Genomic DNA, 17,161 nt, shown 5'->3' with positions numbered 1-17,161 from the left:
TCTCACACGCAGATATGCACACACGCATACTTGCACACATACTCATACACACACACTCACACATATGCACAAACACACATATACACACACATATATACGCGCATACACACACATACTCGCACACATACTCATACACATATACACACACTCGCACACATACTCATACACATGCACACACACATATGCACAGACCTCACTGACACTGCATCCACATACACCTGATGGCATCACAATTAAAACACACAAGCATTTCGGGAAATGATCATTCCACTTCAATTTGACATGAAAGAAATCAATGACAAAATTAAATAATCATTATTGATATGATAATTACATTTTAAAATAAACAAAAAAGCACACACAGATGAGTATTAATGCTATTAGTTGCTGTTTTTGTAGCTTTGGCATTAATAATAAGGCAATAAACTAAGAATATGAATAACCAATTCATTATTATTATTACTGTTGTTGTTATTGGCAGATTGTTGCATGGTGAAAACATTTCTCTCTCTCTCTCTCTCTCCCTCTGTTTGTTTACTTAGTTAATTAGTCTGCTGTTCTAGTCGATTGCTAATGCTAATGAGCGTCCGGTCGTTTATGCTTAGCAACAGCACTAACGTCAGAAATGAAGAATGGCCGCAGCGATGTTCCCATCCGAAGAGCGCATTAAACCTCACGCAAGCAATTAAAAGGGCAACACGGACCACAAACCACAGCCCTGCCACCCCGACGCTAAATATCAGAGGGCAGAGGTTGAGTCCTGTGATCTGACCATCATGAAGTGCTCGTGTGCACCTTTCAAACAATCCCTCCAATACACTGACAAAAATACGCTGTGTTGGCGTGCGTGCTTCGGTTTCTCCCACAGTGCAAACACATGCGCGACAGGGGAATTGAATAAGCTAAATCGGTAAGTTGTGCATGTGTGTAAATGAGTGTGTATGGGTGATTTCCAGTGCAACTGGAAGAGCATCCGCTAAGCAAAACATATGCTGGAATAGTTGGCGGTTCATTCCGCTGTGGCGACTTTGATTAATAAAGGGTGTCGGAGCCCTGAATTAGAAAGATAGTAATGTATTTAATTTATTTTATCTTGTATTATCTTTGGCCTGCTTTTTGCCAGCTGTTGTGCTGCCACCTATGGGGCATACTGGTCACTGCACTGTAGAAGAGGCAATATCAGCTGAACCTAATCAGCAAGAAGCGTGCCAGTGGGTGGAAACACATACTGCGTCCCAAATGGCACATTATACACTATGCACTCATGCACTATGTACTTATGCACTTACACACTCAACAGGATAGTGTATGTATGTAGTGGCGTCCCAAATGGCACACTAATGTTTTTTTAACTAAGCGGAAATTCAAACCGTTTCCCTGATGACGTTTGACGGTTGCCAAATCAGTGAAATAAACGACCGAATTATTAAATAATACCTGCCGTGAGTATAACCGCATTCACCATCGGGAGGCGCTATAATCACTCTCATAAGAGAATTTTGCTTTCGCCATCCAAAATAAATAAAGTTATTCAACATGTGCGTCCGATAGCTCCGCCTCTTCCGCTACGTAAGCAAACCTGCGGTCGTTGAGTGTGTGAAGTGTCCATCATTACACACTTCATTTTAGCGGCTGAATGAGTGCATCATCCGGGTAATTAAAGTGCACTTACTATTATTAGAGTTTTCAGTGTGAACACACTACTTGCACTATTTAAACTACAAAATGGCGTAGAATAGTGCATAAGTATGCGATTTGGGACGCAGCTACAGTTTTCAAACGCTCCCTTGGAAGACATTGATAAATTATTGTAAGTTGTTTGTTTTAGAGCAGGGGTCTCAAACTCAATTTACCTGGGGGCCGCAGGAGGCAAAGTCTGGGTGAGGCTGGGCCGCATAAGGGATTCCACAAAAAAAAGTCCTCAAATGTCATTATTAACAGTTTTAATTATTTCTTCTGAACATGAAGTGTCCTGAACATTAATAGAACATTGAGTGAAGATTATGAACAGTTCTTCTGAACATGGCATCTTTTGCCTACTTCTTGCTGCCAGAGACTTGACAGCGCTTCTTCTCACAAATCTAAACCACATTTGGCTTTAGAGCGGACGCAGTTGAGACCCTTAGTATGGCTTGAAGATGATCATCATTAAGTCTAGACCTGTACTTTGACTTATTGAAGTCCTAGGGAAAAAAGTGGGGGAACTCGCTCAAAACTTCCATTCCCTCACCTAAAAAAGGCGTATATATGTATAAATAAAACACCCCCACCCCACTCCAGTCACATCAGTCTGTACCAGTCTGTATCTACCTATAATATCAACACAATCTCACGGCAATTCGTAACTTTTTCTTTTAGTGGCTAATTCGTATAAATTCGTACAATCTAATTCGTACAATTTAGTACGATTTGCTTATCCCCCAATGACGGTTGGGGTTAGGGGTGGGGTCAGGTGCCACGCCTCCTTTTAAAAATCGTACCATTTCGTACAACTGAACTCGTACGAATTCGTACGAATTAGCCACTAAACTGGCAAAACGTAAAATACTTACGTTTTCTCGTGAGATCAGGCTGATAATATATATATATAAGATGCAGGGCAGGCACGTGCACACATAGGGCTCAAGTGCCCTTCCAAAATGATCAAAAGTGCCCCCGCAACGCGACACACCCTCGGTCCCGCCCTTCAGTAGGCGCGCGATAACACCGCTCTAGAGTACGCGCGCGACAACACAGCTGATCAGAACGCGCGCGACAACGCGCATTGAGTGACAAGCGCGCTGTGTACGGATAGAATCAGCGGAGCGGGGAGCGCTCTCTCTCCCCGCTCCGCTGATTCTGTCAGAGTACAGCGGTCGGCGCGGGCCACAAAATATTGCACTGAGGGCCGCAAATGGCCCGCGGGCCGCGAGATTGAGACCCCTGTTTTAGAACATGTTTTGGAAGCAAGAATAAAAATGGATGGAAATTCGAGTAAGTGTCCTGCGTCTAAAAACATTACCTGCTGGGGACAGAGAAATCATCAAGGAATTCGTTGTAACAAAGGGACTAAACCGAAAATAAAATAAATGAATGAATATTAGCAACCACAGCTGCACACTACTTTTACAGTGTCTATATTCAAAAGAGCTGGGAATAAAGCTCCGATAAACAATATTAATCATTATTTAACAGAAATCAATCGCATCATGTACAAAAACACATCCGTCATGTATTTAGATGCTAGTCTGTGTGGTGTTAGCTGTTAACTCACCGTTAGCATGTCGTCACACTTCATGTCTGGCGATTCTCCATCTTCACTCTTATTGTAGAACTTGCGGAAGAAGTTAAAAGCCACTACAGTGTAGAGATAGACCACAACCGCCAGCAGACCCACCGTCAAGACCAGCTACACACATACACACATAAACACACACACAAACACACACACACATTGGTTAACACAGGCTTTCTGCAGGTTTCAGGTTAAATTGAAGACGTTGGCCTCTATTTTGACGATCCATGCACAAAGTCCAAATGGCAGGGCACAACAGCACTAAGGGCGTGTCTGAACCCACTTTTGCTATTTTAAGGACGGAAAAATCTGCTTTGCGCAGTGGCGCATGGTCTAACAGGGTTGAGCTTATTCTCTTAATGAGTTATAGGTGTGTTTTGAGAATAAACCAATCAGAGTCTCATCTCACATTCCCTTTAAGAGTCAGTTGTGTCGCTCCATGGTGCATTTGCTATTTACATGACGACTTTGTAAGTGTAAAAACTGAACGCTTCACTAGAGAAAAAACAGTATTAAGTGCATGGCTGATTGGGTAGCTTTACATGGACATATAAAATGTAAGAGCTGTTTAAAACGATTAAAGACCTACAAGTGAATATTTTCAAGACATTTTAAGACTTTTTAAGGACACCCTGTAACAGCACTGAGGTCATTTGGGTTTGTGAATGTCTGTCTGGAATAATAAATAATCATCATCTGAGCGTCTCCAATGGTGAGCCTCGGGTGTCAGACACAGCAGAACTATTTTAATTACTGTGTTTATTTTGCGAGGTGTTATTTCTTATTTGCACTATATTAACAATTTTAATAAAGCTCTATGTGTCTCTGATGTGTACACAGAGATTATTACAAAAGCGAACGTTATTAAAAAGATCATCAAGATGGTAAAATCTCTATTCAAAAACATCTGACAATCAGACATGAATAAAAATGACATAACAATAGAACAATAAACAGACAGACAGACGGAGCGATAAACAATTATAGACAGAATGAAAGAATAATAGAACAATAGAGCAGGAGAAAGACAGACAGACAGACAAGCGATAGACGGAGCGATGTACAGACAGACAGACAGACAGACAGACAGACAGACAGACAGACAGACTGACAGAATAACAGACAGACAGAACTATAGTAAGAAAGATAGAACGACAGACAGATGGACAGGACAAACAACAGAGAACAAAAAAATGAACAAAAGATAGAAAGAGAAAATAGAAAGGGAAGAGCGGAAAGAAAGAATAAATGAAAAATGCATGAACAAACAAAAGAGAAAGAAGATAGATGGATGGATAGAAAGATAGATGGATGGATGGATTGATGGATATAGATAGATAGACAGACAAACGGATGGATGGATGGATGGATGGATAGATAGATAGATAGATAGATAGATAGATAGATAGATAGATAGATAGATAGATAGATAGATAGATAGATAGATAGATAGATAGATAGATAGATAGATAGATAGATAGATAGATAGATAGACTGAAAAACGGATGGATGGATGGATGGATGGATGGATAGAAAGATAGATAGATAGAGGGATGAATGGACAGATAGGTAGATAAATGGATGGATGGATGGATGGATGGATGGATTGATTGATAAATAGATGGATGGATGCATATATGGATGGATGGATGGATGGATGGGTTGATGGATGGATGGGTGGGTTGATGGATGGATGGATGGGTTGATGGATAGATAGAAAGATGGATGGATGGATGGATGGATGGATGGGTTGATGGATGGATGGATGGATGGATGGGTTGATGGATAGATAGAAAGATGGATGGATGGATGGATGGATGGGTTGATGGATGGATGGATGAATGGATGGATGGATGGACAGACGGATGGATGGATGGATAGAAAGATAGATGGATAGATTGATAAATAGATGGATGTATGGATGGGGTGATGGATAGATAAGATGGATGGATGGATGGATGGATTGATGGATATAGACAGATAGACAGACAAATGGATGGATGGATGGATGGATGGATGGATGGATGGATAGATAGATAGATAGATAGATAGATAGATAGATAGATAGATAGATAGATAGATAGATAGATAGATAGATAGATAGATAGATAGACTGAAAACGGATGGATGGATGGATGGATGGATAGATGGATAAAAGATAGATAGATAGAGGCATGAATGGACAGATAGATAGATAAATGGATGGATGGATGGATTGATTGATTGATTGATAAATAGATGGATGAATGCATATATGGATGGATGGATGGATGGGTTGATGGATAGATAGAAAGATAGATGGATAGATTGATAAATAGATGGATGGATGGATGGATGGATGGATGGATGGATGGATGGGTTGATGGATGGATGGATGGGTTGATGGATGGATGGATGAATGGATGGATGGATGGATGGATGGATGGACAGATGGATGGATGGATGGATAGAAAGATAGATGGATAGATTGATAAATAGATGGATGGATGGATGGATGGATGGGTTGATGGATAGATTGATAAATAGATGGATGGATGGATGGATAGATGGATATACAGACAGACAGACAGATGGACGGACGAACGGACGGATGGATAGATAAACCGACAGACAGACAGACAGACAGACAGACAGACAGACAGACGGATGGATGTATGTATGGATGGATGGGTTGATGGATAGATAGAAAGATGGATGGATGAATGGATAGATGGATATACAGACAGACAGACAGATGGACGGACGGACGGACGGATGGATAGATAAACAGACAGACAGACAGACAGACAGACAGACAGACAGACAGACAGATGGATGGATGGTTGGATGGGTTGATGGATAGATAGAAAGATAGATGGATGGATGAATGGATGGATGGATGGATGGATATACAGACAGACAGACGGACGGACGGATGGATGGATGGATGGATGGATAGATAAACTGACAGACAGACAGACAGACAGACAGACAGACAGACAGACAAACAGACAGACGGATGGACAGACGGATGGATGGATGGATGGATGGATGGATGGATGGATGGATGGATGGATGAATGAATGGATGGATAGGACAGACAGACCTGTTTGCCGTTGTGTGTGACGGAGGATAGGATGGTCCTGAGGGTCTTGAAGCCCATGGCAATGTCCAGCAGATGAGCAGCGAAGAAGAAGTTGTTGTAGTGTCCGAGGATGGACATGCTCATGTACCAGGCCAGATACAGGAACGACTGCACACACAAACACACACATTAAACCACACAACACCAGCACTGAGTCCACACTGAGATGAGGAGCATTACTGACGTTATCTGTGAAGACCACGCCGAGCTTCCAGATCTGATACTTCACATCGACAGAGTTCAGTCTGAAAACAAGAGCAGAAACACTCAGAGAGTCAATCCAGATTCACATGTACAGGTGTCTCAGCAGCAGCAGCTGTCATTGATAAACTCAGAGTGCCGTGAAAGGGAGAGTTCAACAGATCATTTATTTACAATCCTATTAGCTGAAATAATCAAAGAGAAACTCAACCATGGTGTCATCAAGACTTCCAGAAGGAGGAAAACAATAGTGTGAGACTGATAACGGCAGCCAGAATAACGTCAGATTTACTGTCCAGCCTCCATACACACTGCATTACACACACCTCACACAAGCGCTCATAGGTTTTTTGTAATTTGCGGCAAAGATGCTATAATACATACACAAATATTTATACGCTTTTAAAAAAATCTAAATATTAAAAACGTTTAAGGATGATGACCGTTAAACGCATTATAACCGGCTTGTGAAAAGGGTCCATAAGTCAAGTTAGAAAAGCCGAACACACACTCACACTGCGGCCAGTGAACTGTCTCTCTTTGGCTTCTTCTTCTCGTGTGCATCACTGAAGTCCAGCGCCGCTTTATCCATCCCAAGCAGCTCGCTGATCCGATCATGTCCATAAAACTCTCCATACTTATCCATCACCTACACACACACACACACACACACACACACACACACACATACACACATGTACAGTAAGCGTTCAGATGGTTTTCTTCAGAGCAGTTCATCTTCATCAGTGTAAATGTCTCCAAACTCACCTTCCGCTTCACAAATTTATCCCAGTAATTGTTTGGAAAGGACCTGAGAGAAAAGAGGAGTTCTTTAGATTGAAGGAACACTCACAAATCACAAAAAGGTAGATTTATATCATGCATTGACATAACAAAATCTAGCCATCAAGCTTTAACACTTAAAATATATGTTTTATTAAAGGTGCAGGACGTAAGTTTGACACCTAGTGGTTGAACTAGGTATTGCACTCCTGGATAAAAACAAATGCAAGCGCAGATTGCCAGATGAATTCCAACAGGAGCGAGCTTGACTGAGCAAAGACTGATTTAAATCGTGTGCCAAATAAAAGCAATGGCACGCAACAGAAGGAATATTTCCCATATTAAAAGAAGTTTTCGACCAAACCATCACCTGAAATTGATATTTTATTCCTTGCAGCTGAACTACACTGTAAATTGTGGTCAGCTCAGGTACACCTCATGTGCTTTATTCAGTGTTATATGCTAATATTGTGAGTTTGAATGCCATTTTACATCACATTTTTTTGCCATAATACTGAAAGCAGCAGCAGGTAGTTTACCTCAGATCTGAAAATAAAACGTTTATAAGCGATTGTGACTTAAAGCCAACACATATCAGTGATTCAACATCTACATTTAATAATGTTAAAGAGGTTTATTATGTATTCAATACACTATAAACCTTAGCATTTCATGGCCTTCTGTGCTTCTGAATGGTTGTATTTAAATTTCTGTCTTGTTTCGTCTAGTGTAAACCAAGTGTGCCGCAAGCCTGCGTTTGAGTGAAGGTCTCGGCCGTTAGATCGCCCCCTGGGGGCTGGCTGCAGTACAAGTCATAAAGCCCGCCTCCTCCATGTTAATGAAGGAGACTTGAGCCCAAATAAAAAAATGTATTACACTTGCAATAAAATGTCCCGAAAGATGGTTCTGGTGGATTAAGGCACTGGTTATTGTGCTGAAATAGGTGCAGATCTTCATTTTTGTGAACAGTTTGTTTTTAGCAGTAATTTAATGCTGGGCGTGTCATCGTGATTGACAGCTGTGATTGACAGTTTCTCAAAGCAGCGCGTCTGAGCTTCGGCAGGAGACTGAAATGTTATTATTCGATTTCTCTGTTATTTTACCATGACAAAATGAGTTCAGCAGTAATCTACAGTTTCTGACATACATGATCCTGGTGGAACACTGTTTATTCGCTAAGGTCAGGGCTTTTTTCGGGCTTTATTAGTTTGCTGATACACGCCTAACCACCCAGATAGCAAAATACACTCGGGCCAGTTCCGGCTAGATTCTCGCCTGCCGGAGACTTACCACTCAGAGCTCAGACTGACTACCTCTGCTGGACCTACTCCGGATGCCTGGACTCACTGCCCGATTCCAGCCCAAGTCAATCGAGCCAGATGCGGCGGCCGAGCGAGCCGGCGCTGCCGCATGCGAGCCGGAATCAGCCCGCGACGCCGCAAGTAGGTTATGCGCTGCGGCCTGGAGCTGGCGCGATTGAATATATAAAACCCTCATATTTGTTAACGTTATTACATCCATTTGTGTTGATATGACAGCAAACGCATGCTGAGCAGTTCGGGGGGCGTGGTTGATTTTACATAAAGCGTTTGGTTGGAAGCTCGACTCCGCTCATTTTCGCGGCTCCTCCTCTGGCTCCATCAGACAGTCCTTCTGCGCATGTCAAGGCTCCAATTTCAGCAGTCTTTTGCGACAGTTTGTGCCCGTCAAGCAGGCGTTTTGCCCTCAAGGCGTTCAATGGGAAAAGGGGCTGTCGCGTCGTCCATATTTTTTACAGTCATTGGTGTAAACAGCCAAATTGCCGATCACTGCATATCTCGTCACATAGTGTGTTGTTACGATATGGGGTAACAATGTAACCTGCCTAGCTAATGTCTACATTTGTAATATTTATATTATTTACTAATTAATATGGAACAAGTGGAACTTAATGTTTTGCTTTCGGAGTATGCTATTGTCCACCAGAGGTCACATTTCAGTCACAGAAGCACGCTTTGCGAGCATTCAAGACTGAATTAATGAAATATGCTGTTTTCCACCAAGGCAACCTGGGGTGCGGAAATATAATTGGCTAAACTGTCATTGGGCGGGTTAAAGAGACTAAAACGAAGACAGCCGTTCCAGCACGTAACACACATTTCCAGAACAGAATATCTGACTTCAGCATTGTTTCTCAGATAAACAAGAATGTTCACTGAGCACGTTTCTGAAACATCTGCAAACATATTATGGTGTTTTTATGCTTTAGAAGAGTCAGAAACTTACATACAGCACATTTAAATAAAATATTTCAAGTGTTAAAGTTTCAGGGAAATATGTGAAGATTAAGAGAACAAATGACAATATTCTAATATTAGAGATTAGATAAAAAAAATTATCTCTTGATTAAAAATGTCTTAATACTTAGTACATCTTAATATTACTGTTTTTTATAGTTATATTAAATTCAAGATTTTAACTTTGAATGCACATTTTTATATTTATTGGAATCATATTCAGCATCATCGGTCACAATTTTGCAAACCTCCATTTAGTTTATATTATACGCAAATAAAGAGATGGATCCGGTTTTAAAACGCAGATTTGATGGTATTAACTTGTATAATGTCAAATGATTAATCATGATTAATTGCATCCAAAATAGAAGTTTATATTTACATAATTAACATAATTTTTTTTAATGCAGCTTATACATTTTTACAGTATGTCCTATAATATTTTTCTTCTGGAGAAAAACTTATTTGTTTAATTTCGGCTAGAATAAAAGCAGTTTTTAATTGTTTTAAAGCCATTTCAAGGTCAATATTGTTAGTCGCCTTAAGCAATATTAGTTTTGGATTGTCTCCAGAACAAACCACTGTTATACAATGACTTGCTTAATTACCCTAACTTTACCCTAATTACCCTAGTAAAGCCTTTAAATGTGACTTTAAGCTGAACACTAGTGTCTTGAAGAATATCTAGTCTAATATTATTTACTGTCATCATGACAAAAAGAAAAGAAATCAGTTATTTGAAATGAGTTATTAAAACTATATGTTTAGAAATGTGTTGGAAAAATCTGCTCTGTAACACAGAAATTTAGTTTAAAATATAGAGGAATTCAAATTTAACAGGAGGGCTATTAATTATGACTTCAACTTTATATACAAAATACAAACTTTTATTGAGATGTGATTAATCATAATTAATCATTTGTCAGCACTAAAAATATTGCTTTAAATGATGCATGTGAGAACTGATAACCTAAATAACACAAGCCAAATGTCCATCAACTCCTTTTGCCCAGAAAAAATACACAAAGATGAATCAAATGATATTAAAATGTTCATTTCAGAAGAAAAAAGCAAAAGGAAGTGACTGTAGAAACACATCAGAAACCCACAACAGGAGCCTCCAGAGCAGATCATCATGTCACTGATTATAATGGGAGTGAAGCAGTTGTGCAGCACAGTGTGAGTCCAGTTCAACACACTTCACTCATCTGTAATTCTGTCAAATGATGCAGTATTTTTTGCTCAGTCGACCACCATCAGCATTCTTCACCGGGTCACCTTATTATTAGCGCAGCGTTCCTGCTCAAGAATAACCCCATTACCCATGAACCCCGTCTGTCACTCACTGTGTGTTGATGACCAGTCGGTCCCACTGGCCTTTAATATCATCTTCTGACGGCTGTTCAGTGATGTACAGGCCGTCAAACTCCAGCTTCCTGGCCACTTCCTTCTCACGCTTGAAAATCACCAGAGGAACCTTGAGGAGAAACACAGTGGAAAGCGCCATCACTCACTTTTTAATGCATCACAGCTTAGTCTCTAATTTATCAGGGGTTGACACAGTGGAATGAATCGCCAAGGTGGATGCCCTTCCAACACTCACACACACACACACTAAGGACTATTTAGCTTACCCAATTTCCCTATAGCACATGTGTTTGGACTGCAAGGGAAATTGGAGTTCCCAGATGAAACGCATAATAACACGTGGAGAACATGCAAACTCCACACAGAAATGAAGCTGGGACTCGAACCAGCGACCTTCAATTCAATTCAATTCAGCTTTATTTGTATATCGCTTTTACATTGTAGATTGTGTCAAAGCAGCTTCACATAAATGGTCATAGTAACTGGAACAGTGTAGTTCAGTTTTTAGTGTTTAAGTTCAGTTCAGTTTAGCTCAGTTCAGTGTGATTTAATCATTACTGAGAGTTCAAACACTGAAGAGCAAATTCATCGATGCGTAGCTCAACCAATACTGAACCTTGCGAGCCAGACCTTCTTGCTGTGAGGCCACAGTGCTAACCACTGAGCCACTGTGCCACCCCAAACATATATTTGTAACTAATAAATAACGAACATATACACGTAAGCGGGGTGTGTATAATGGCCAGGTATGGGTGGTTTTCTGGGAGACAGGGTGGGATTAAGGTCCATTACGGTGTTCCTTTCAGTTTTACTAATTGAATCCACATTTCTTTATTTTTATTGTCATTTTCATTCATTCATTTTCTTGTCGGCTTAGTCCCTTTATTAATCCGGGGTCGCCACAGCGGAATGAACCGCCAACTTATCCAGCAAGTTTTTACACAGCGGATGCCCTTCCAGCTGCAACCCATCTCTGGGAAACATCCACACTCACATTGTTGCATGTCTTTGGGCTGTGGGGAAAACCGGAGCACCCGGAGGAAACCCACACGAAGGCAGGGAGAACATGCAAACTCCACACAGAAAGGCCAACTGAGCCGAGGTTCGAACCAGCGACCCAGCGACCTTCTTGCTGTGAGGCGACAGCACTACCTACTGCACCACTGCTTTTTCCCTCTCTTTCTTTCTATTTGTTTATTTTTATTCCTTAAAATGTTAATCAATCCAATTTGTTTGCTCATGACACAGACAGATACACATTAACAAACACAGACAGACCCACACACACGGCTCTATTTTAACGATGTAAGCGCAAAGTCTAAAGCGCATGGAGCAAAAGCATTAAAAGCACGTCTGAATCCACTTTAGCTATTTTAAGGATGGATAACAGGATGGTTTAACAGGGTTGAGCTTATTCTCTTAATGAGTTCTGGATGTGTTTTGAGCCTGACGTGCATAAAACTAATCAGAGTCTCATCTCCCATTCCCTTCAAGAGTCAGTTGCGTCGTGCCATGGTGCATTTGCTATTTACATGCGGCGGACTTTGTAAGAGGAAAAACGGAACGCTTCACTAGCGAGAACACAGTTAAACAGAGCATCTGCAGCGCGAGGATAAAGAACGAGCCTCCTCCATTCAGCCTCTTTACTTTCTCTTTACTCCTTTACTTTGGTGGAGTGAGTAAACGGTGGAAACTCACTCCACTCAACACATCCATAAGCCCACATATTTAAAAATATGTTAAGTGCAAAGATTTGTGTCAAAACTATTTCTAAATTCAGTTCTAATCTCCAGCAAAGGAATAAATGAACAATAATAATGAAGTGTGGTCAGAAAACTTATATCTAAACACACCTCCTGTTCTTATCCCCATATGGTGATACAGACGTCTCCGAAACCCCACAGATGGACAAATCTAAACGTGTTTTTTTAAGGAAAATATAAATCTGCATATAATAAAGGCATGGAGGTGAAGAAGGCATAGAGGCAGTGGTGTTTATATTGATGTAGAAAATCATCAATTCTGTAATATTTTAATCCTTTAATTGTTTTCATCTGTAAAGATGTTTGTGTGTTGCTGTTCATCCTGTGTGTATTCAGCAGTGTGTAAGTGTTTGGACCTGCATAGGCGCATAACTAATGTGCTCTGCTGGACTTTAGAGATCCATGATCAATGAGCACTAACACACCTCCTTTATAAACCAGAACACACATAAGTCCACAAAGTGGTGGAAATGGATGTGTTATTTAAACAATGTGGCGCAAAACGGGAAAATTAGTTGCGCTGATCTTAAAATAGCAACAAATAGCTCCAAACACGTCTTGTGCCTTATTGCACCGGGTGTACAGTATAATAGGGCCCATATAGATAGACATACACACACAAGAATACACACATACACAAAGACAGACAGACATACACACAGAGACACTTTTTTGTAGTTATATATATCGTTTTACGATTTATTGCGATGCAAAAATGTCACAATATGCATCGTGGCGTTATGACGATTTCATTACGATATGACGTCCGTTTTCTCTTATTAGTTGAGCTGTTTGCACGTGAGCTACGTTCCACCTGCTGTCGCACGTGAGTTCAGATTGCAGCAGCAGTAATGTTAGCAGACCAAGATGAGTGGAGCTGAAATAGAGGATGGCCCATCTTCTCAAAATCAGACGTCTGGCAACATTTCGGTTGTACAGTCATTGCTTTAGACTCGTCCGCTTTTGACACGCATACTGGGTCAAACATCCTAAGTTTTGAAGTCTTCACAGTGATTTTCATACTTTGCACAGCGACAGGGATACCTCCTAATGGTGTTGAGAGAGTCACATGCTGTATTTATAAGGTACAATTCACCCTAAATATCATTCTGTCTTCATATAATGTTCCCGCCGCAAAATCACACATGACGTGAGCTGACCGTGAGCTGTTACTACAGAGGGCGGACTGATAGAGGCGCGCGTATGGCAAGCCGTTTTAGCATTTAAACCTTTGTTCTGACTATCCATAAATATATTTAGAGATATCTCTAATTATATTTTGACTAGTCATAATTATAATTCGACTAGTCAGAATGACAATTAGAGATATCTGCAATTACAATTGCACTAGTAAGAAATCAGATTGGAGATATCTGCAAATATATTATGACTAGTCATATTCCTCCATTGACTTCCATTGAAAAATATTTGCAGATATCTCTAAATGAGTTTTGACTAGTCACAATTGTAATTAGAGATATCTCTAAATGAATTTAATTAAATATGAATTAAATACCTGGAAATGTGGATTTTTTTTTGCACACACAAAAAACGCAAGTGACCAAGCAAAGCCTTAAGCTCTTACTGTTAAATTCAATTGAATAGAAAGCTTTTTTTTTTTTTTTTGCACCTTTACTTAAATTGTTCCTTAATTTTGTCTCTGTCATTTCAATAATATTTTTAAGAAGTTTTTAAATTGTTTTATTTTCCAGAAACAGGCCTGTTTAATTTATTTTCTTAAAGAAGGTTCAGTTTAACAAGTTGAAACATAAGAAATACATAAAAAATGGTTTACTTGGTAAAATTAGCATTTCAGTTTATTTTTCAATTTTTATTCCAAATATCATGATACATATCGAATCGTGAACATTATACCGTGATACACATCGTATCGTGAGCTGAGTGTATCGTTACACCCCTAATATATATATATACAGGGCTTTACATTAACTTTCTTAATTACCGGCCACTGTGGCAAGTAGTTTTCCAATGTTACTAGCCACTCTGCATTTTCACTAGCCACAATTTTGTTGTTGGGAAAATATATTTTATATGCATAAATTTGACGTTGACATGCTAAAATGACTTGATTTAAATTATGTGTTATGTCCACATGCCTCCTCATTCATTTCACTTTTTGTGTGTCGAGTATGAGCTTGCTCAATGAGCATGAGCAAATGGGTCATTATAAATGGGTGTTTTATTGCAATTAGTTTTTATTTTACATGACTTTTTTTAGAGCTAAAAATTAACGATTTACCAAATTTCTCTCTATCACCACACGAAACAATAATTATTTCTTATAGCCACAAATTTTTAATGTGTCAAAACAAGCTAAATATAACTGTTTACTAAACTTTTTATTTAACAAAACATTTCTTAAAAAAAAAGAAAAGCAATTGACTTTTAAAAAATATCTATTGTCATGTATCAAAAATATGCACAGTAATCTGTCATGGCTAAAGATCTCTTGAATCACCAGTTAACTGCACATAAATGGAGAGTTCATCTCCCATTGAAGCAATGTTGTAAAAAAATGATAATAATTAAACCATTTTAACAAAAATAAAAGCAAATAAAACCGTAAGCAAGTAAAAGCAGGTGAATAATATCGTGTGTGATAATGAAAGGATGATCACATGCACAGGGTTAACTTTAGGCCATTCAATAATCTGTTCAAAGTGAAAGCAACCGGTGCTGCGGGTGCATGTTCATCACTTTTTGTCTAGTTTATTTGAAAGAGAACCGATGACAGTTGCGTTTCCAGAACCTGTTCCAGACACAGTTGCTTCAAGATTCGGGAGCGCACTCGTTAAGCAGTCGCGCGCATCAAATCAGCGGTTAGCGTGAGTGATCATCATCCTCTCATTCGGTATTCACTTGTTTTCTTCTGCTTGCATGAACACAATTATTTTACTTCTCAACTCTAAGATCAGATTTGCACGCATTTTGGGTCATCCTTATATTGTCGAAGCCTGCTTTACGGAAATTTATTTTCAACCAGCCAAAGTGGCTAGTGGGATTGTCTGTCTAACCCGCCAAAGCTGAAATCTACCCGCATTTGGCGGGTGTTAATGTAAAGCCCTGTATATATATATATATATATATATATATATATATATATATATATATATATATATATATATATATATATATATGTATGTATATATACTCAGATTATTTTATATTCCGTTCCTACCAACAGCACCTTATAAACAATAACTGGAGCATTTATTGAAAGCCCTCACGACCGACACTGCCGGGCATTTCATCTTTTATGTAAATCTGCCAGGTTTATTGTTTCAATAACTGGATTTGATTAGAATAAATGAAACTTGATGTCTTGCTTTCATTATGAGGATCCAGTTGAGCTGAAATGTGTCTTGTGTGAATAATAGAGGGCAGCGCTTCTGCTCGCATCTGTCGAACAGCACAATCAAATCATCAGCCTTCAGGAGACATCCAGAAAAGCACTAACAAATATTCTGATGACGTATTACCACCAAACCTGCCCCCAATCCTACCCGTATCCCACCTCAAGACCACCAGAAGTGTTCTGCAATACATTATGAACACAGTGAGTCCATTGTATTTATTTTTTAATTCAAGTTCATAGTAGTTAAGGCTGCTCAATATTAATTGTAACCGTTATTATTCTATTGTTGCGAGCCAAATGTTGGAAAGGGTGTCATTAAAAGTTCAGGACCAGTGTCATGGTTGTGAACGCATTTGCCAATCACCACCTTCCCTCTGGTCCTTTTTTTGCAAACTGAAATACGGTCAGAGTAGGTTTACTCTCACGGAATGAAGATTTCTGACGGCAGCGAAGCAGGGATCTGACAGACCTTTAAGCAGTAGTAGCCGATGATGCAGAAGAAGGAGATGACGGTGTGCAGGATGGCAAGGATCCTCAGCGTGGGCTCCATGTAGCCGCTGCTCTCCTCCAGCACAAAGTGAACAGTGACGGGCCGAGAGCTGGAGCCGCTCAGAGGATCCCACTGCACGCTGGTGTCTGAGGACGCGCTGAATAACACCTCCTTCCCCTCCGTCACGGCAGAGGATGTGGATACCTGCACACACACAAACAAACATTGACCGTCAGCATTAACCAGAACTGTGTTGGGCTGCCGGAGATGACTATAAATATATACACACTCACCGGCCACTTTATTAGGTACACCTGTCCAACTGCTCGTTAATGTGAATTTCTAATCAGCCAATCAAATGGCAGCAGCTCAATCCATTTAGGCATGTAGACATGGTCAAGATGATCTGCTGCAGTTCAAAGCGAGCATCAGAATGGGGAAGAAAGGGGATTTAAGTGACTTTGAACGTGGCATGGTTGTTGGTGCCAGACAGGCTGGTCTGAGTA

The 17,161-nt window shown here is 40.0% G+C and overlaps 1 protein-coding gene across 6 annotated transcripts in view; it reads right to left on the bottom strand.

The window, feature by feature from the left end:
* ryr2a (ryanodine receptor 2a (cardiac)) overlaps positions 1-17,161 on the bottom strand; it is a 276,684-nt gene that overhangs the window by 16,221 nt on the left and 243,302 nt on the right. For all 6 annotated transcript variants that reach the window (XM_073918938.1, XM_073918939.1, XM_073918940.1 and 3 more), the window contains 7 exons: positions 16,635-16,859; positions 11,005-11,135; positions 7,368-7,410; positions 7,115-7,248; positions 6,583-6,643; positions 6,360-6,506; positions 3,254-3,388 (listed from right to left, as the gene is read on the bottom strand). In XM_073918938.1, coding sequence (XP_073775039.1) covers positions 3,254-3,388; positions 6,360-6,506; positions 6,583-6,643; positions 7,115-7,248; positions 7,368-7,410; positions 11,005-11,135; positions 16,635-16,859 — 876 coding nt within the window. The remainder of the gene's footprint in view (positions 1-3,253; positions 3,389-6,359; positions 6,507-6,582; positions 6,644-7,114; positions 7,249-7,367; positions 7,411-11,004; positions 11,136-16,634; positions 16,860-17,161) is intronic.

The sequence above is a fragment of the Danio rerio genome, chromosome 12 (genome assembly GCF_049306965.1).
Source record: "Danio rerio strain Tuebingen ecotype United States chromosome 12, GRCz12tu, whole genome shotgun sequence".
Taxonomy (NCBI): Eukaryota; Metazoa; Chordata; class Actinopteri; order Cypriniformes; family Danionidae; genus Danio; species Danio rerio.
Note: the sequence above shows the minus strand (reverse complement) of the source record. Positions and strands in the feature narration are given on the sequence as shown.